The following is a 21,927-nucleotide window of genomic DNA, read 5'->3' on the forward strand; positions in this document are numbered from 1 at the left end:
AATATTATTACTCAGTTTTAACAGTACTAACGTAGGCGACCTAGACAGTCATAACACACTATGTGTCTCTCTGTTTTGAAGACTATTTTCCCCTCACACCAATTATCGCATTCATAGCATCTGTTGCGAGTAAGACGATTATTGGGAAGAATGTCAAAATTTATTTCATCTAATTTGATTTTTCCACCAGGCATCATATACATGTCGTCCTCTCCAAGTAAACATTTGATATGAACTATGACGTTGCAGTCATTGCACATATAAATTCCAGACTTGGGATTTGCATCTTTTTCACAAACATCACACCAATACTGACCACTTGCCTCTTTATCAGAAGAAAAGGTGAGAAAATGGTCATCATGTTTGTACCTCAACTTATTGGGTAAAGTGGCACATCTAAAGCACAAAATAAAACCACATTCTCCACAGTTTAGACGATAACCTCGGAATGTTTTGCAAATCGAGCAGATTTCTTCAGATAGGGGTTTAAATGTCAGAAACAAGGGATGTGGATGACACCGATGATCTAATGGCTCATCTATAGAAGCGCAACATACGTCTAACTTATAAGATTCATCAGAATTCAATGTGAACGCCATATAATCACAATCCCCTTCAGAACACGAGTATGTGAACCCATTGCTTGGACGCTTACAAGCTATACATTTGAATGAATCTTCTTGATGATCCACTTGTAAACTAAGGAGATGAGGATGTGTCGCATGATGTTTCTTCCGAGGAAGATGTGCACATTCCTGATGGAGAATGAAATCACACTGCATACAATTGTAAATAATATCACCATAGATACAGGCCCGGCTTAGAGGCAGTGCTGAGAGTGCTTGGTCCACATTTTTTTGTTAGTTTTTGTGAAGCTTTAAGGTCCTAAATTTTTGATATTTTTGCAAACAAGGGTCTTAAATTTTAAATCTATACAAATAAGACCTTAAGTTTCAGAAAAAAAAATAATTGGGCACAAGGTCCAAAAAAAATTTGAGCCGGCCCTGCATAGATAGGAAGTGTACATGCTTGACAACGTTTGTTCTTGTCAAATTCTCTATTGGTCTCCTCGTCGAGTCTCATGTGATGATTTTGATGACTGAAATGTTGTATAATTCCATCACTTACCTCATTGAACGACCAGTGGCGGATCTAGAAACAAGTTTTGTAGGGGTCAACATAATACAAAATTTTTATGATGAACAATAAATTGAAAAATTATATGAATTAAAGGAGTCATTTGGAAGTTAGAACAAAAATTTATAGGTGTCAAACACTAATTTTTACCAAATATTTCCTCAAATTCAATCAAATTTACACTAAAAATAACTAATATATAAAATTTATACAGGTCATGTGACCCCACTCACCCCTTCTTACCTTCACCCCTGTGAACGACCAGATATCATCATATGTATCTTCTGGTTTTCTCTCAAGTTCTTTTCCGTCCCATACATATTTTCGTGTTGCACATTTAGAATGAACCCCGAAACTGCAACCCTTCATGCATGTATATCTTCCATAATTTGTGTCTATCTTTCCATGACACACTCCACAAAGCCATTTCTCAGGAGTCAGCAAAGAGTTGAAAGAGAGGCGGCCGGTGTTCATGACGCGATATTCTTATGATCCATGGCATGTCGACATAATCTTTGTGGGTTAGAAAATCACATCGAGAACATGAATACATCAAAGACCTATGATTACTCAAAGCACAAACGTCACAAATCGGTGAGCCTTTTCTAGGAAAGTAGAAGAGCGTATGTTCATGCCTTTTTGGATTATCTATTTCAAGGAGTGGTGGCTCTTGTCAAATATTATAGAATAGAATATATTATTGAGTTGTCCCTAATATGAGAATATAAGATACATATATATAGTGTCAACATTAACATAATGCTAACACCCACATAATGTAAACTTTCCTAAACACATAAGTAAATAGCTTGTACAAGAAGTAATATAGAGATTTAGAATATTTTTCGGTTTAGGCTTCACGGGCTTCACTTCATAATGGACTTTAACGGTCCATATTACTTGGTCCGCAAGATACACATCTTGCTTATCTCCAATACTCCCCCGCACGACAAAGTTGGGACGCGAAACGCAAAATATGCAACCACAAAGCGGAACACCTATGTCGTGGACATCATGTCAAGGACAGACAAATCATGTCAACAGACTCCTCAGAGTATAAACTTCAATCTTCAAAAGAGGGTGGAACTTCAGCTCGTCTTTGGTCTTGGTAAAAGGGAATAACAACATCCCGTGTGCGCAAATCCTGCAACTCCACAAATAATCGTCCTATCTCAGACAGTCCACAAACTAGACTAAAAAAATTGACCTAAACAAACATGAGCGTTCCAAACAACTCCCCCGTAATATGAGAAATCAAAACTCATATATAAAAAATTGAATTTGAAGCGCCTTTAGCTGCTTCGATCTTCACACTCTCCAGAAACGCATTCTGCAGCTCCTTGATCTTCACAATTCTTTGAGCGCCTTCCGCAGCTCTTTGATCTTCACAACATTCTGAGCGGCTTTCTGCATCTCCGATAACCTGAACAACAGTCTGAGCGTCTACCACAGCTCTGATGACTTTAACAATGGTCTGAGCGCCTTCCGCAGCTCTTTGACGACTTTTACAATGGTCTGAGCACATTCCGTAGCTCTGATGACCTAAACAACGATCTGAGCGCCTTTCGCAGCTTTGAACTTAACAACACTCTGAGCGCATTCCGCAGCTCTGATAACTTTAACAATGGTCTGAGCGCCTTCCGCAGCTCTGAACTTAACAAAGGAAAAACAAACAAGCCCATGCTAAACCAAAACCCTAAAACACTAAGATCTACCGCCGTGAACGAGATCTAAACCACTCTCCCAAAACTGAAACCCTAACCTTAACCAAACCCTTTCTCTCACCACTGAAGATCTCACGAACTTGAAACTAAACCCGACTACTAGAAAGCATCAAAGCGAAAACTCCGACAAAGACCAAAACGACTAACAAAAACAAAAAAAAACACCAACGACCCTCTCTTTTTTTTTTTTTTTTTTCATCTTTGCGGAAGCTAAACTAAAACCCTAAAAATTTGAACTTAAAGCTCTGATACCATGTCAAATATTATAGAATAGAATATATTATTGAGTTGTCCCTAATATGAGAATATAAGATACATATATATAGTGTCAACATTAACATAATGCTAACACCCACATAATATAAACTTTCCTAAACACATAAGTAAATAGCTTGTACAAGAAGTAATATAGAGATTTAGAATATTCTTCGGTTTAGGCTTCACGGGCTTCACTTCATAATGGACTTTAACGGTCCATATTACTTGGTCCGCAAGATACACATTTTGCTTATCTCTAATAGCTCTCTGGCACAGTCATCACATATAGTAAAATCGCATATAGAGCAAACGTATTGCCGATAAGTATAGTTTAAACAGCATAAGCATCTCTTTCTTGAGTAAAAACCATTAATACGTTGAAAAAGCCGAAGAGAATGTTTAGGATGATATGGGTGCTTTGATATCGGCTCGATGCACTCTTTGTGGAAGCTAACAGAACATAGTTAGCAGGAATAAAATGGGCTATAGTCTATCGGATTATTGCAAATCCAGCATGAGATATTTTCGTATGTCGTACCCTTTATATTGTTGCACCAATCTAAGGGATGGATGTGAAAAGCGTCGTATCCGGGCATCGGAAAAACTAGGAGGACGAATTGGTAATTCTCTGAAATGTATACAGCGAAACTCGTCTTCCTCATACCAAAATTCTGAAAAAAGGCAAAGGGGCATATTGCTGTGTTGACTTAGAATCCATAGCTATAACGGAACAAAGTAGATGATGGATAGATGATTTGAGAGTATAAGCTTACATGCTTATAATATATATATAGGGTTTGGTAACGAATGCAAATGTTTCTTGTTATTTTTAATACATTCTAAAATTCCTCACGCAAAGTCCTAATTAATACCTTTATGCGTTTCCCTTTGCATGTCTATCAAATTTTCTGATGTTACTTAACTTCTCGACAAGGAAAATGCTACATTTTCTTTTTTTTTAAAAAGGTATTATTACCTTCTTTATATAGATCAACAAAGCAACAAAGCAAAAGAGAAGTCTTGCTTGATGAACAATTTGTCTTTGACATACATGTCCTCTAAAACAGGCAACGTATTTGGGCCTAATTCAGAAAGGCCCAATGGGCTGAGAACGAGTCGGGGGTTGACTAGGTTTCTCTTCCCAGGTAGCTCTTGCTCTTCGTTCTCAAAGACGTTTCTCCGATCGATCTAATGGGAGATGATGATGACAAAGAAAGAATTGCTGCAAGTGTTCGAAAATACGAATGGGAGAGCTCTTTGTCCTTGCACTCATTAGATTCTACATCACAAACTCATGCATGCCTTTTTGCTTCATGTTTATGTTTAGTAAAAAACTATTTAGATTTCTAAATGTTTGATCTTGAGTTGTGTGAATCTAAAACGTTTACGAGTGTTTGATGAAACTGAATTGAAATTGAAGTCTTTCTGCAGCTTTTAGAAACTCTCAAGTAGCTATCTTCCCACTGTTCTTAAAAAATGGGTCGTTTGAGCTCACATTTGATGATCTTTACTTCAACAACTTGTAGAGGGTTTCAATCTTTTACCTGTGTTCGGTTTTATACATTTTTCTTCCTTCTATTAACCTCCCTAACTCTTATCTTGTTTTTCTTGACAGTTCTGCGCTCGGACACACCTCAAGTCTAAGACCATGGTTTTGAGTTTTGATGTATTGCTTCTCTGTAAAGTGGGAATGCAAAACCCTTTTCTGCACAAATCTTTTTCTTTCTTGTCTACAATGATGAAAGCTTAATCTTAATAATGAAGAAAATTAACATGTTTCTTGCTTGAGACAATCATTTATGGAATCTTTTTGGGTTTCTCGTGTTAATTATATGACCTACCTTTCTTTACAGCAAATTAACAATGGTGTTCGAATTCAGAGAAACAAAAAACAAGGCCCTCATGAACCTACTATACCTCAAAATCTGATAAGGAAGCGTCCAAAAGATAAACAGATTTTTGTTCGTGAAAATGGAAGCGAAGCTTGTTCATTTGAAAGAACGCACGACGGGGAGAGTCACTAAATTCACTTTTGGTTCTCACATCCAGAGACAAGTAGTCCAAAGCCATACAGTAACGTCAGTTAGATAAGAGATAGTTGCATTGGATGGACTCCATTGAAAAGTGTTAGGCTCACAGGAACTCCTGGCTCTGTTCCTGGTCGTCAGAAGATGATCTTACTTCAACTTTGTACGTGTTTCGCTTCTCTATTTGAGAGCCTTGGCTTTCTCTTTACTGGTTGTCCCTGCATTAGGCCAAGCCAGAGCTGGGAATGTATATATATGTTTGCTCAACTATAAACCTACAATGTAATGGAGTGCCTATCTTCAAATGTTAAATCAGCTGTCAACTTCAACAACTGACAAAATGGATGTGCTTGTTCATCAGCCTAAGTAAGAACAGTGAATGATCGACATGGGAAATGCTGAAGAATGACACCGATGTGATTGATCATGAGAGCAACATTCCATGTCCATGCAGTGAAACGAAGTTGATCAAAGCCCTCTGGATGTTATCATGTTATGATCTAATGTAATGTTATATCAAGCTAACATAGCAAATGGACTTTCATTAGGATGAATCGATCCAGAGAGCAACATTCCATGTCCATGCAGTGAAGTGAAGTTGATGAAAGGCCTCTGGATAATATCATGTTATGATCTAATGTAATGTTATGTTATGTTATATCAAGCTAACATAGCAAATGGAGTTTCATTAGGATGAATCAATCAGAATGTCGAAAATGAATCCCACCAAGTGATGTGTTAAGCCGCAATAAGATAAACAAATGGCAAACCAAACTCCTACAGAATTCAAACAATCATCAAAAACCACACTGCGAATGCATGTAGTAAAGCTAATAGAAACTGAAATGTTATATGTTGATGAGGTCACACTATATGCATCCAACACATGACAAAGAAGTAATGCTGATGCTTAAAAATGTCGAGAATGAAAATGGATGCAATGCGGACTGCCTGCAAGATGCATCCTATTCGTGCAGTTGTTGGGAGATAAGGAAGAGAGTACGTCCCCCTTCAAGGCCTACTGATATGTCAGAGCTCCTTGGGCTCCATTTGCACTTGGAGAAGGAAAGAAAGAATAGCCGCCACCTTCCTTTCTCTTCCCATATGGATTCTTTGAATATGTATCATTGGGTTAAGGAGAATCAAACAGAAAAGAAAAAAGAACTTGGCATACTGGAATATAAAAAAGCAGATAAATTTTTTCTGGAGAAATATAAACAAGCAGAGAGAGTAAGTATATAAAAGGATATTGGATCCTCATGCCAATTGAACCAGAACTTGGAATGACAGCACCTTGCAAATTATGGTGAACATTTGTGGCACTATTGACATCCTGCAAGTCCAGATAGAACAATTTAACAATATGCTAGAAGAATATTGTCTGGCACGTATAAACACAAATGGTGAAGGTTTCAGAATTAACCTCGAATTCAATAAAGCATACTGTATGCCTTTCTTGTCTCAGAATCTTCATTTGTTTGAAACCAGGTTGCCTGCAAAATGAAAGTACAGTTTACCACAGAATTCTTGAGAACACAGTGATACAAAAAAGCCAAGATCTCAAGGAAAGCAATGGACAGGAGTGTCACTAAAGCAAACAGATACTCACGCGCTCAACAGGCTCCTCAATTCTTCTTCGTTTATATTCTCCCCAAGATTACCAATAAATAGGGTATTGCAAGGGGGATTATCCTTAATATTCTGCAATTGAAAAAAATTGAAAACAGCTTGAGACATATATCAGATCACCAAACCTAGGCTAAATATACATCAAACTGGGTACAAAATTTATCAAACAATCAGAAATTTAGCAAATTCAGAGCAGTACACAATACATTTAAATTAGGCAACAACTATTGTTCCACAACACAACCACCAGAGTGTATAGCATGTAAGCTAATCAGAATGAACTTCGAGTTTGTAAATATTAGGCAAGGATAAGCAAGTACAGCATGGATTCCGGGTAGATAATTGCACAACCATATAAATAAAATGATGAAAAAAGTGCCACTTCACCTGGACAGGCACATATGAACTTGGAGCTGCTATAGGTGGGGGCGCAGGCATTGGTACAGGTGGAGCATGATAACCTGCATAGGGATCATATGGTGGAGGTGCAGGTGCCATATACCTGAACCAAATTTTATCTTCTTGTCAAATAAGCAACTTAACATAAAACGATGTACCAAATACACATTGTCCAATTTCTATACAGAATCTGAAATATGAAGGAGAAGCAAATGGCCTCACCCATGAGGAGGTCCCCACACTGGAGGAGGTGGAGGGTGGAAAGGAGATGGACTATACACAGAGTGTGTGCAGTCACCACCAGTTCGTAGGCGCTTACTTTGATCATAAGCATTTGAATCCCCAACAATACCTACAGAATAAAGATCGAGTTCAAAGGTTATATATGATATGTGATATTACCAATGGAAGTAAGAAACTAGATAAAGGGGAGAGCGTAACGAGACCCCATATAAATGCACAAAACTGTATCAAACATGCTTTAGTAACATGACCGACTGATGCTTAAGATAGAAAATACAGCCACATTATGTCATAAAGGTAGAGCTAACCTCTTTTAACAAAGAGATTCTTCTTGGCCATCTCTGTATGTATCACAGACTTTGACTCAGCATCAAACACAAGATGCTACATGCCAAAAACAGCATATGTCATAAAGTGAAGACAAAAAAGGATTTGAATCAACAATGATCAGGAGCAGACAGACCTGAAGGTTATCTTTGGCTGCCATTGCATACTGAGCCGTGGAGAAAAGAGCAAACCCCATAGGCTTTTCTCCCTTGAAGTTCACCTGAGAAGCCTCGTAACCAGGCAACCATCTTAAGAGATTCAAAAGCTCTCTCTCTTTTACATCATCAGGAAGCCCTGCGATGAAGATTGTCCGAAGCTGAACAAGATTCAAAATTGTGTAAGAGATCACGTTTTCCCAAAATCACAAAACTCCAACTACATAACTACATAAGAGAACCTTTCTCACTAGTGCAACAGGTCATAAGTGAGATTTTAGTAACAAACTTTAAAATCATTCTCAAGGCCATAACTTTGGACATTTATCTATAAATCTCTTAATGACAATAGGAAGATACTCTCCTAGTGCTTAAACAAAAATCAAGAAAGCCCATGTCGGCAACACATCACAAGAATTCACCGATATGTATAGAGAGACGAGAGAAAGAGTGGAAACCTCGTCATAAGGAGGACGATTATGGTTGTCAACTAAAACAGGAGGAGGAGGATGATGGTGATGAATGGGCGGGGGATGTGGTGGAGCAGCTGATGATACTGCGGCGGGAGGAGGTGGCGCACCTGCCGGCGGCCACTGCTGATGGTAAGGGTGGATTCCGGCGCCGGCCATGAGATCAAAAACCCTAATTAATCAGAGAGAGAGAGAGAGATTGATTGTTCGAAAAAAATTCTGGGGAAGAATTGAACGCAAGTGAGCAGACTTATTTTTTAAGTCACATGCATCGCACGCGAACACTGTTCCACTTTAATTTTTTTTCTTTATTTTTCTGTTAATTTTTGGGTGAATTAGGTGAATAACCATTCTAGATAAAGTTATTAAATATATAGCACTATAATGAGGTAAATGAAGGAAGTAACACAAGTGGAAGATAAAAAGTCGAAAAACTCCTTTTCATTTTATAAGGGATGAAGACGCGCGTGTTATGAGAGGAGAGTAACACACTCGTGGCTGCATTTGGATCGAATGATTTCGTTTCAGTTTGTGGACGTACGCGTAAGGAGTGAGTTGTAGCGGTGGTGGTGTTAATGACAATGGTGGTGATTGTGTTGGTATGGCGGCAACGATGTGGCGTTGGTGGTGCTTGTCGCGGTGGTGGCGGCGACTTCAACTCCAATAGGTTCATCATTATCTATTTATCTTCAATGCTAATTTGCAGCGTAAGGAGATGAGAAGAAACACTCAATTCCAGAATCACAAGCTTCCAGTTAACATCAAATAATGGAGAATCAAGATGTCGAATAGTAAATTTCAGTTTAGGAAAAATAGTATACTATTTTCATAAAAATCTATACTATTTGTATTCAACTAATGAGAAATTCATTTGCAGATCAAACGATAGACCCCAACAACGGCGATATCTTGACTAAAGTTTTCAAACTGAAATGTTAAAAAGATCATTGAAACAGTATCGGTCATTCACTCGTCTGTTCTTCACTTTCCAAAACCCAATTCACGTTTTTAAAGTTACCAATATCTTGTCGATTCGAATCAGAGAGATTCTGGTTTAGGCTCTTAAGCAGATGAATCAAATGGGAGTCCCCATGGCACTTGTGAGAGGGAGAGAAAATGGAGGAGGCCGGGAGAGAAGAAGAAACTGAAAAAGAACAGAGAGGTGGAGAAACGAAGAAAGAAGAGACAAAGATGCTTTTGGGGTAATTGTGTCTTTAATACATATTACACACATTATATCACAAGAGATTTTTTTTTTGGTTAGTTTCTTAAATAAAGTTTTTTTGTTGGTTATATTTGCCAATTTCTCTTAATTTTTTTATAATTTTATTTATATTTTATTTTTTTACAGCAAACAATGATTTATTCAACTAATCTATACTAGTATAATCGCAGCACTTTTTGTGACGGGTGGGTAAAAAAGCTTTCGGGTATATCGGATATCCGACCCATTTTAAAAATTCCTTCACAAAAAATTTGTTGGGTCGGGTTATATTTAACCCAACTCATACATCGGATATTCCATATTTAATAATTTAGATTTTTAGAAGATTTGATTAAGATTTATAATTATGACTAGATTTTAACCCGCGGTACACCGCGGGGCTATATTTTCTTAAAAAAATCAAAATGTAATTTGTTTGATAGATTATTTTGATTGTTAATTTTAGGATTTCACCCGTGGTATACTATCTTTTATAAATATCAACCCAAACCCGTCCCATCATATTACCCGTCCCGTGAAATTAAACATCATTTAGTTATTTTTCTTTTTAATAATACTTTTATTTAAAAGCTATATAATTCAAGTCAATTTAAAAAATTTTTTTAAATGGTTCCCATAAGATATATATACATCTATATATACATTTTTTGTTATTGAATAAGAGGATATTATATGTAAGAAATGTAGAAAATAAGAGTTTAATATTTTTATTATGGAGTCGCAAGAAAAATCTTTTATTTCTATACATGTTATTCGTTTATTAATAATAAAAGAAAACAAATCCTTTAAATTAGATATTAACTAAAATAAACGCACCATAATTACTTATTAAGTAACAACCAATAAATTTCACCAAAAAATAGGTAACAACCAATAAATTCTAAACGCAGTAATTAAAGAATGAGATATTAAAAAAAAATATCAAATAAGATATAAGAATCTTAAAATAATTGAATATCTAAATAATTTAATTGTTAGTGTCGATTTTAATGCCTTCATTAATGTGGATTTTTTTTTTTACAGAGAAATATTTCCTAAAGATTATCACATTAATGACTCAGAAAATTAAGGAAGATATGAATTTATGATTCTCGAAATCGTGTTGGTAATATCTTTAATTAATATTTTTCAAATTTAAATAATTAATGCCAATGGCATTCATCCGTAAATACATTCCAACTCCAGGATTTATTTGCTAAAAGTCATCCAAAAATGTATATATAGATTCTCCTATCATCTTTGTTTGATTTGTTTTTAACTGTTTTGAATCATCACATAATACATAAAGTAAAAAAAAAATCAATTTTTTTTCTACATATACTGTGATTCGAAATTTTAAAAACGGACATATATTATCCAATTGACGAAAATGTGTGTTCAACGTTCTACATCGATTAAAATATTTAGACAATGATTCAGAATCATATCATAAATAAGAACATTAATAAAATAAATGAATTTTTTGGCGGGATGGGTTTGGCGGGACGGGTTTTTGAATCAACAATAATAAAAAGATTAAAATATCATTAATCCGCCGTTTCAATACGGATTTAATCCTTATTTTTAATACAAATCACTGGACGGGTTAAGAAATTACGGAACGGGTTATATTTCGGAAATGATTTATATGGCGGACGAATTTGAATCAATATTTATATACCGCTTTAATACAGGTTAAATCCTCAGTTTATTAATAATTATCTCGTGGACTCGTGGTATACTGTTACTTAATAACAGTTGTAAACTATAATATAAATAAATATGTTATAAGGAGATACAATTTACAAAATATTTTTATACTAACTTTAAAATTAAATCATCCTACGGTGTACCGCGGGTTAAAATCTAGTAGATTCTTTACAAAGCAAACGTTTTAGCCACATCGGCTTGTGAACAGAGCTTGAATAGAACTCTCCAGTGAAAGAATTAAGACATGCTAAATTATGAGCTATACAATTTTCTGTACGTTTAGTAAAAGTAAAAATTACAGAGGAAAATTTAGTTGCCCAATAATCAATGTCCTGAAGTAGATTAACCAAATCACAGTGGTGGGAAAGCCCATTGATCATATTGAGAAGAATCTCGCAATCACCTTCAAATTGAACGCACTTAATCCCTCTTATCCAAGTTTGTTGCATCGCCATCAATAGTGCTTTCGCTTCAGCCTCCAAAGGAGATGATGAATTCGGAAGTTTAGAAGCGCCTCAAACTTTTGGATCACCGTGAAAATCTCGTATAATCCAGCCTCCGGTACCATGTGAAAATCTTGCATCAAAACCTGCATCAAAATTACATTTGACCATCGACGGGTGTGGTCTTGTCCAAGTAGGCGCCATGAAATTTTGATTATTTATATTTTTATTCGGAAGTTGTTTCTCTCTCAAGTTATTGATCTATTCTTGAACTTCTGCTTGGACTTGTCGAACAATACGTGTCGGACTTTCAGCATATTTATTAAAAACTAGTTTATTCCGTGCCTTCCATATTTTCCAAAGGAGCCAGAAAGAGAACAATTTTTGATTGGTTGTGAGGGTTTGGTTATGATAAAGATCAATGATATAAGTTCTCTTCCAAATCAGAGGAAAAATGATGCGCCTATAATATAGGTATGTTTGATAGATGCCAGGCCATTTTTTGCGAAGGAACAACTAAAAAGTACATGGTTTATAGTTTCTTACTCATCTTGGCAGCGAAGACAAGTAGATCCAATCGACATTTTATTTTATTTTCAGTTTTTCTTTTTTTTTTTCAATTGTTATTACAATTTTTTTTTATAAACAGAAAAAAAAAGTTCTGGCTCGGCAAAAATATTTGAGTTTATTTTCGAATCTCACTAATACCAAACCCAAATTTCCATAACCTAGACCTAGACCTAACACCAAATTTAATGTATCTACATCCATCTTAAATTCATCTTTATCCAAATTAATGACAGTTTTGGAAAATGGTTTGAAGTATTCAAACTACCTATAAAACACATTTATTGTTTACTTAGTTAAACCCCAGTATTAGTGATCGAGTTATACAATATTAGGGTTATATTAGGGTTATTCCTAAATTACTAAAAGTAAATGACACTTCTTTAATGGTCCGACTTAATTTTACTAATCTTGATTATATAACCCAACTCAGACCCGACCAAACAAAAAAACATCGTTAACGTGTAACAACACAGAGCCACACACAGGTGCGATTGTGTTCCACGCTCTTTCCATTGACGCGTAGAGATACCTTTGTCTCTCTTCTCTCTCACCATTTAACTTTTTCATCATTTTCACAATTTCTTCAATGAAGCTTCGTTCTCCTCTTGATTTGATCTCTTCGAAAAACGACGAATCAAACAAACCCTAGAACCAATGATGATTATAAATACGAACCTGGAACTGGAAGAGAAAGAATCAACCTTGTGAAAACAAAAACAAAAAACCTTTTGATTCTCCCTCGATTCTTCTTCTAAAAGCCATGAAACCGATTCAATCTCCTCCTGGAGGAGTAGCTTCACCTACCAAGAACCGTTCACGCAAACGTCCTGACCTAAGCTTACCACTCCCACACCGCGACGTCGCTCTCGCCGTACCTCTCCCTCTCCCACCACCCTCCTCCTCTTCTTCCGCTCCGGCGTCGTCATCTGCGATCTCAACCAACATCTCCGCCGCGAAAAGCTTATCGGAGCTAGAACGAGTGAACCGAATCGGAAGCGGAGCCGGAGGAACGGTTTACAAAGTAATCCACACTCCGACGTCACGTCCTTTCGCTCTCAAAGTGATTTACGGAAACCACGAAGATACCGTGAGACGTCAGATCTGTAGAGAGATCGAGATCTTACGAAGTGTTGATCATCCAAACGTTGTGAAATGTCACGAAATGTTTGATCATAACGGTGAGATCCAGGTTTTGCTTGAGTTTATGGATCAAGGTTCTCTTGAAGGAGCTCATGTATGGCAAGAACAGGAATTAGCTGATCTCTCTCGTCAGATTCTTAGTGGTTTAGCTTATCTTCATCGCCGTCACATCGTTCACCGTGATATCAAACCTTCGAATCTACTTATTAACTCAGCTAAGAATGTGAAAATTGCTGATTTTGGAGTGAGTCGGATCTTGGCTCAAACCATGGATCCTTGTAATTCATCTGTTGGAACTATTGCCTATATGAGTCCTGAGAGGATTAACACTGATTTGAATCATGGTCGCTACGATGGTTACGCTGGAGATGTTTGGAGCTTAGGTGTTAGTATCTTGGAGTTTTACTTGGGGAGGTTTCCTTTTAATGTGAGTAGACAAGGTGATTGGGCTAGTCTAATGTGTGCCATTTGTATGTCTCAGCCACCGGAAGCTCCGGTGACGGCGTCTCAGGAGTTTCGTCACTTTGTTTCTTGTTGCTTACAGAGTGATCCTCCTAAGAGATGGTCAGCTCAACAGCTTTTGCAGCATCCTTTCATACTTAAAGCTTCCGGAGGTCCTAATCTCCGTCAAATGTTGCCGCCGCCTCGTCCTCTTCCTTCGGCTTCCTAGGGTTTTTACCATTTTCGTCTTTCTTGTTTTCCGATTTTTCGTATTTTTTCCTGACAATTTTTCCACAAGTTTTGCATACCCCAAGCAAAGATAATGAAAGAGTAGAACAATGTGGTTTGTGATTGGGGTATGATTCGTCAGGAAGAAACTCAGTTTGTGGTTAGGGTTTATTGAGTCTTTCTTATGTTTCTTTTGGGTAATGAAGAATGTTTTGCTAGAAATGGAAAGTAAAAGACAAGAAGAATTGTTATGGTTTATTATGAGTGACTTTGGCTGGATTTGCTCATATTATTGTTCATATCAGGAAGTAAATGGAGGATCTTTCATTTGTTAAGTCTCATTAATAAAGCTTCTTCTTTTATTTCTCTTTATGGTTATTCTAGTTTCCTTCTTGTGAATTATTATTGTAAAGGCTACTGCTTTATCTTCTCTTTACCATTTATGGTCTAATAATTGCGGTAAAAGTTGAAAGCTTGTTTAGGTACTTTTGTTTGAACGAAATCATGTGATTCTCTTGCAATTGGTAGAATTCAGAAAGCTTTCATTTGTTTCCATCTTTGAGCATGCATGAAAACATTGGCTAGTCTCCCAATGGTTTTCTGTTCAGTATCCGTTAACTTGCCTTGAGGTTTTAGTGTGATTAGGAATCTAACTCTCAAGTGTCCAGTTTAGATATAGGTTCTCAGCACCTACTCAAAAAGTCTACCTTATGGCTAGTTCCTGTTTGTTATGTTGATCAAATATGATGATCTTCTCTTCCAGTTTCCACTTTTGGTGTGATGATATCTTCTCTTACGCTCTCAACTCAATGATATGTGATCTTATTCTCTTCAAGTTGTATGCAAATGCTTTTGTTCGTTTCAGGAACTAATCGGAGTAGTATCTTTATAACGTTCGACTTTTGTAAGTATAGATTTGGGATCAGAAGATAAACCTCTGTTGCAAGTGCGACGAGGAACCGGTTAGGTAATCAATTGGTCTCGACTTCTAATTAACCACATTAGACCTCTCCGCTGGGCCACTTCCTTCTCTGCAGGTTATTTGCTGATTGATTAACCTGAATACTTACTTCAAGCATTCAGCTTGCAGAGAAGGATAACTTGAGTGTGTGGCCCAGTACATAAGTCTACCCAGTCTTGTATTCGCTTTTGCGGGTATGTTTCTGCTCCTCAATTTCTCAAGATTTATAGTTCTTCGTAAGAGATTAGTGAAATGATGATTATAGGAAATGAACTTATGTTTCTGAAGGTAGTTTAGCTTTAGGTCTCCTAGATGTGTAGACTTTACATGATTGATGTCTTGAAACCAAATCAAAAACCAAACAACTTGCTTCTTACTGCTTGCTTCTTAGAGACTTTAATGTTCGAATTTACACATACATTTGAAACTCTCTAGTGTTTATTTAGAGAACTCGGTTTCCAATTTAGCTCGGAGATCCTTCCTCAGAATCTTGCCCGAAACTGCTTTCGGTATAGCTTCTATGAATAACACCATCTTGATCCGCTTGTAGTGAACCACCTATATATAAACCATCACACCAATGATTTAAGACATCAATCAACAGTTTCCATCTTTGTGTGTTTCGCGTTTAAAGACCCGAAAGCGAATTCTTACCTGTTTGTTTACATAACTCTTGACATCATCTTCAGTTAACTGAGACCCTTCAGATCTTACTACAAATGCTACTGGAACCTCATCAGCTACTTCATCCTTCATTCTGAAAATTCAAGTATCATTAGAGACAACACACATTTTAGTGTTTCAGTTTGGAAGTTTCAGATATGTTTTAACTCACGCAACAACTGCGGCATCATCAATAGAAGGATGAGAAATAAGCAATGCTTCAAGCTCAGCTGGAGCCACTTGGTAGCCTTTGAATTTGATCAGTTCCTTCAACCGATCAACAATGAAGATCTCATCATCATCATCCACAAACCCAATATCTCCTGTGTGTAACCACCCGTCTTTGTCTATGGTTCGAGCAGTAGCTTCCGGATCATTCAAATAACCTAACAAGATTGCACCTATCAATATATATTCTCCCAAAAAAAAAGGGACAAAACTTTGATCGTTTGACCTTTTTTACCTTTCATGAGCTGATCCCCTCGGACACAGATCTCACCAGATTTGTTGCGTGGTAAGGAGCTTCCGGTTATGGTATCGACCACTTTCATCTCGGCGTTTCTGATCACAGTCCCACATGCACCGGACTTGGTTTTAAATGGGTTCTTTGCAAACGCTAATGACTTAGCTACTGTTCCGGACTCGGTCATTCCATAACCCTGAAAAAAAGTTAGTTTTAGTCATTACGAAAATGTAAAAACGACAACATTCGAATATTGTCCAATATGATGATAACATCGCCACTGACGAAGACATGAACCAAGAAACGGCACTGTAATTAAGTAAACGAGAAATTAATGTATAACATGTGCGTTGTTGGTCGTGATTATTGAATTAAATCTGATAGGGATTGTATACGTTTACTTATATGATCCCACAATCTATCAATAAGTCAACACTTTGTTGTTTATTGTCAAATCAATAAGTCAAACACTTAGAACTAATAATAAATGAACTATAAAATCTACTTGGAATTTTGGATGGGGTGATTAGTATAAGGAGACGCGTAATGAATGTTTCCCCAATAATGGACAAAACTATGCCAAAAAAGATGATCACTAACTATTACTCCCCGTTTCACAAATAGTGTCGTTGTAAAGTTTTAATTTTGTTTCACAAAGAGTGTCGTTTTGTGTTTTCAATGCAGTTTTAAAGACTAATTTTTTTTTATCCCTACTATTTTAGTTTATTAATTAGTGAGAGAGTATTATTTAGTGTATTAATAAGGGTAGAAATGAAATTTGTTTATTTTTCTTAATTTATGTGAAAATGACAGAATGACACTCTTTGTGAAACAAATGGAATATTAACTTATAAGGATCTTCTTCAAAAATTAAAATGTGTGAATTCTTATCCAAAAAAAATCATTATATAAGATGAAAGCAACACGGCAAGGCCTTGTGATTAAAGTGGAGAAAGTGTCCTCTAGGCAATGTGATTAAAGTGTTTTTTCCACATACATTATCGTTTTATCGTGTGTGTCAGTGTGTGTGACCTAAACTCCATTTAAAAGCAAATTATTGTACTGTGTTTCACAAATGATATGTTTGTTTATTTGTCTATGTTTTGCATCTTTCTCATCTTTTGATATGATGCAAAATATGGATGTAAAAATAACTTTTTATTTGTTATCTCTTTATAGAAATTTTTTTCTGTTGAGGATTGTTTCGTGTCGGTACTATTAATCTACTATCACTTCTTTTGTATTGAATTTCAAACTAATCACATGAAAAATTCTACAATAAATAAGTACTTTAGTGAAGTTGGACCATTATTAATCTTAAAAAACCACATAACTAGAACCCCTTTGTTATTGCTTTAGGTTCGTTGCATGTCAGATAAATCTAGCCTAATACAAGGATCTAATCTACCTACATTTCAATCATTTTTGTATTACAATAGCCAGGTAAATTGGACAAAGCACAAACTAAACCATAGATTGATCAATTTATGACGCTACTAAAGTAAACTGGTTTGAGATTCTTAAAAGTCTCAAAGTCTATCAAAATGGCGTAATTTGTCCAGAAATGAATCAAACCTTCTATTTGGTCGTCTTAACGTGGGTGCTACCTATTGGTTTTTAAGTTTTTAGCTTTTAAGAGAATACAATATATACTTTATTGGTTATATGATTTGGATTTGTCTTTGGATAAAATATATTAATCGTTTACCCACCACGAGACACTAAACTTTCACCTAATTGATCGACTTGTATATACTCAAGATAATGACAACGATAGGTAATCACTGTCTACTTTTGATAAAGCCAAAATCTTCTAGTTTTATTAAGTCAAAATAATATTGGTACTTTAACATCTCAATTACCAATAAATATTCGAAATTTGGTGTCACCAAAGATCTAGACAATGGCATAAATAGTTTTAAAGCCTAGATTTGGTGAACCACTCATCCATTTTCTTAAATATTTCCATTTGATTACTCAAGTTACTAGACAAATAGCACATAGCGACAAATCTTCACCTACCGGCAGTATATACTACTAACTTAATCTTGTATATTTTACTACTTATACGAAGATGACAAAAATCAATAACTCTCAAGTACCACATGAAACGTATGTAGATCTAGATAACTCTCAAGTTCATCTCAATAATCATGTTAATAGGATTTTTTACGTTTTGACTAGAGTCCATATGCCCAATTGCAATAAAATTTATGAAGAAAATAACAAAAATAATTATGAAAGTACAGAGGAGGTTAATTAAAACTGACCTGACCAAAAATGGCATTAGGAAACTTGAGTCGCACGGCGTCTTCAAGCTCCTTCTTTAATGTAGCTGCACCTGATAGCATCATTCTCACCGAGCTCAAGTCGTATCTCTCCGTATCCGGGGACTTAACTAATGCTAGAACAACCGGAGGAGCCACCGGAACCACCGTGACTTTGTACCTTTGAATCAGCTCCATCACTAGATTCAACTCGAACCTAGGCACGATCAGTAACGCCGCACCGGTTCTCATAGCCGAAAGCATCAACGCGTCGAGAGCGTAAATGTGAAACATTGGGAGAAAACAGAGGATGACGTCATTGGCCGTGAAGTGTAGGTTAGGGTTTTCTCCGTCGACTTTCTGAGCGATGCTTGTAACCAAACCCTTGTGAGTAATCATCACTCCCTTTGGCAGTCCCGTTGTCCCGGAGGAGTACGGCATCGCCACTGTGTCATCCGGCGAGATCTCAGGTTTAGGAAGCTCTGTTTCGTCAGCTTGAGTCAGTTCCGTAAAACTCACGCAACCATCATCAGTCGACGAAACAACGCCGTCACCGTCATCGTCTACACAAACGATCAAAACGCCGTCGTTTTTAAGGGTTGTTAGCTTATCTACTAAACATTTCTTCGTGATGATCATCTTCGCGGCGGAGGCTTTTGCCTGTTTTGCTATCTCCGGCTGCGTATAGAACGGATTCGCGGTGGTGGAGACAGCTCCAAGGTAAGCCACGGCGAGGAAAGATAAAGCAAACTCCGGCGAGTTCGGGAGAAGGAGCATTACGACGTCACCGTGGCGGATCCCGAACAGGTGGATTCCGGCAGCAATCCTCTGCATGTTGATTTGTACATCGGCGTAGGTTAAGATACGGCCTGTGGCACCGTCAATGATACAAGTGGTGGAGGAATCGCCGTCGCCATCGGCGGAGAATTTGTGGAAGACGTAATCGGTGAGAGGGAGGTGATTGGGGATGAAGATATCAGGAAGCTTGGATCGGAAAATGAAATCATGAGAAGGTTCTTCTTCTTCTTCTTCTTGATCTGTCTTCTTTGTGAGAAAATGCGTTTGTTGTTGGAGCACCATTTGTGTGGAGATTCTAATTCTTCTTACTACTCTCAAAAAACTTTCTTTTCAAAATGTAACGCTTGCTTTTTTATTTTCTTTCTTTTGATTGGCTTTTTATAATGGTACGTTTGGATTAGTAATTATTAATAAAATGGACTAAGGCTGATTTTGTTTTATATTAATAGTGATTTATTTCCATTAGATACGATTTTCTTAATGATTTTTTCCATAAGCTATTGCTACGTAGTTGGTGAGTGGGCCATTCCTTTTGTTCTTCATCACAATTGTCATTATTATAAATATATAAGGATCGTAAATTGTTTTTAACATTAAAATTTGTTAATGTGAATATAGTTATAATTAATATGTTATTCTTTTATGGAAATATTTTTTTTATTATAATTAGTCAAATTTTATATTATAAGAAACGTAAATTCCTTTTAACATCAAAATTTGATAGGTGTACTTAATATGTTATTCTTTTATGAAGTAATTTTTTATATTATAATTATAAAAATAAGTTATGAAATTCAAATATTGGCTATAAATATACCCAAAAAAAAATTACCATGAGCATAATGTGAATACCCAAATTTGAGCATGAAGACTCCATAGTTCATACTATTGTTAGACTTTAAACGTGACAATAAGTTTTGTACGAAATTTATAAATTATAGAGTTGATTGTGACTTCCTCTTCGAAGGACAATCTATTTGCATTTCTTGGTCAATAATATTTGCTTGTTTGTTTGGTAGGATATTATAGTATTGCTGCTATGGACAATTTAAAAATACCCGAAAAGAAATTGCTATACAATAGTATTACTGTATTTACGTTAATAATTGGTCAAACTAGTAGTGATCATCTATCTTAACTGGCCTCGTGTGAACACTGGACCGATAATCTTGAATATATTCAATCAAATAATGTACATCTAATATGAGAAAATGCACTTAACTTTTAACTATTTTTTTAATATGGCTTGAGATAATTTTACATATTGATTATGCAGAGTTTCTACGAAATGTTCATAAGCGTGTCAAGCGACTAACGCGTACTCGAGAACCAAACAAAACAGGAACTTGAAGCAAAAAAAAAGGTCGGAAGTCGTAACCAAGTGGTTAAGTTTTGATGGTGACCGGCTTATATCATTTCTACGGATGTATAGTTTTGACTATTACAAAACTTTTGAAGAAATTATTAAACTTTGCATTATATTTTCTTAAAATTTTCACTATTTGTTTTCTTTTACAGTTTAATTGAAAATGGCATGATTATTATTATTACTAGTCCTAAAACAGGTTATATATGTCTGATTTCTATAAAGGATTTCATGATTATTCTCTAAGAGCAACATTAGGTAATTTCTTAAGACACTTTTTATGTTAAGAGACATGTTTTATAACTAACAAAAGAGTCTTAAAATCTCTTATTTTGTTAGTTATAAAACATGTCTCTTAACATAAGAATTGTCTTAAGAAACCATCAATAAGGATGGTCTAACTCGTCCAAATGCTCCTATGTTGGCCACTTGCTTATAAGTTTTCAATAAGTCATACTTAAATAATACTTTAGAGTTTAATAATTGATATCGATTTGGATGAGTGATCAATCCTAAAAGAAGAAGAGTAAACCTATGTTTTTTCCTTCCTTTTTTGATTAAACATTATGTTGTAAACACTACATGGGTGTAAAAATAGTTTTTTCCTTCCTTTTTTGATTAAACATTATGTTGTAAACCTATGTATCGCCTCCCCAAAAACTTTTTTCTTTTTTTTCCCCAAAATCTTTTTATGTCACTATAGTTTGAGTGTCACCAAATAACTAAGTGGAATTACCAATGAAATATTCGGAATTTGGTGGCCCCAGATATGACATTGACTCAAAAGTTGCAAATATAAGACTTATAGAACCACCAATGGTCAAAGACCACGAATGTGTTGTAATTTCTCTATCATATAAATTTTAATGTCAATTTGATTGCTAAAATGTCTAGGGATTGAAATAGCAACAAATCTTCACCTAACACACGAGCATATTCTGCTAACCGGTCCGGCTAGTTTTAATTATACGAACACAACAAAACCTCAATAAACTCTTAAGTACCGGAAATGAAACATACTGTTCAGCTAATCAATTCGTCTATACATCTCACAGATGGGCATCTTCCCTTGGCTTGTCTCTATGCCATTTTTAACTCCAAATTCTGATCTATCTAGACCTCATGATCAGTGGATTCTATTCTCTATCGGTGGCCGTCTCTAGTCTTTGATACTCAAGTATATTGCCCCCAATAATTTAAGATGCTTATTCTTTTTGGGTGAATGTTTTGCTTTCGAAGGCCTTATTCTTTTTGGGTGAATGTTTTGCTTTCGAAGGCCATTATTGAAATGTTATATTCAAGCA

At 36.0% G+C, this 21,927-nt stretch overlaps 4 protein-coding genes and 1 long non-coding RNA gene across 5 annotated transcripts; 2 read left to right on the forward strand and 3 right to left on the reverse strand.

Moving 5' to 3' along the window:
- Window positions 1-10: 10 nt before the first annotated feature.
- LOC110229923 lies at window positions 11-3,583 on the reverse strand (the record flags this gene model as incomplete). The annotated part of the gene is given in 5 exon segments (XM_021031095.1): window positions 11-802; window positions 1,011-1,152; window positions 1,387-1,599; window positions 1,601-1,806; window positions 3,361-3,583. Coding segments are annotated over 5 exon segments (1,560 nt in total), but the record flags the coding sequence as incomplete, so codon positions are not given.
- Window positions 3,584-4,173: 590 nt separating this feature from the next.
- Window positions 4,174-4,924, forward strand: LOC110229968. The gene is made up of 2 exons (XR_002333256.1): window positions 4,174-4,648; window positions 4,735-4,924. It is a non-coding gene; the product is annotated as an uncharacterized LOC110229968 (long non-coding RNA).
- Window positions 4,925-5,002: 78 nt separating this feature from the next.
- On the reverse strand, window positions 5,003-8,606 carry LOC9321494 (U1 small nuclear ribonucleoprotein A). Its single transcript, XM_021031292.1, has 9 exons — window positions 8,358-8,606; window positions 7,881-8,060; window positions 7,726-7,801; window positions 7,397-7,526; window positions 7,163-7,277; window positions 6,756-6,847; window positions 6,570-6,639; window positions 6,397-6,479; window positions 5,003-6,267 (listed from the first exon to the last, which is right to left on the reverse strand). Exons 1-9 carry the CDS (start codon window positions 8,526-8,528, stop codon window positions 6,165-6,167), a joined length of 1,020 nt encoding a protein of 339 aa, XP_020886951.1. The 5' UTR covers window positions 8,529-8,606; the 3' UTR covers window positions 5,003-6,164.
- Window positions 8,607-12,601: 3,995 nt separating this feature from the next.
- Window positions 12,602-14,472, forward strand: LOC9321495 (mitogen-activated protein kinase kinase 5). Its single transcript, XM_021030888.1, has one exon. The coding sequence runs from the start codon at window positions 13,057-13,059 to the stop codon at window positions 14,104-14,106; it is 1,050 nt and encodes a 349-aa protein (XP_020886547.1). The 5' UTR covers window positions 12,602-13,056; the 3' UTR covers window positions 14,107-14,472.
- Window positions 14,473-15,343: 871 nt separating this feature from the next.
- Window positions 15,344-19,700, reverse strand: LOC9319361 (4-coumarate--CoA ligase 4). Its single transcript, XM_002885383.2, has 5 exons — window positions 18,463-19,700; window positions 16,193-16,388; window positions 15,902-16,115; window positions 15,721-15,823; window positions 15,344-15,624 (listed from the first exon to the last, which is right to left on the reverse strand). Exons 1-5 carry the CDS (start codon window positions 19,537-19,539, stop codon window positions 15,505-15,507), a joined length of 1,710 nt encoding a protein of 569 aa, XP_002885429.1. The 5' UTR covers window positions 19,540-19,700; the 3' UTR covers window positions 15,344-15,504.
- Between the last annotated feature and the right edge of the window lie 2,227 nt (window positions 19,701-21,927).

The sequence above is a fragment of the Arabidopsis lyrata genome (genome assembly GCF_000004255.2).
Source record: "Arabidopsis lyrata subsp. lyrata unplaced genomic scaffold ARALYscaffold_3, whole genome shotgun sequence".
NCBI lineage: Eukaryota > Viridiplantae > Streptophyta > Magnoliopsida > Brassicales > Brassicaceae > Arabidopsis > Arabidopsis lyrata.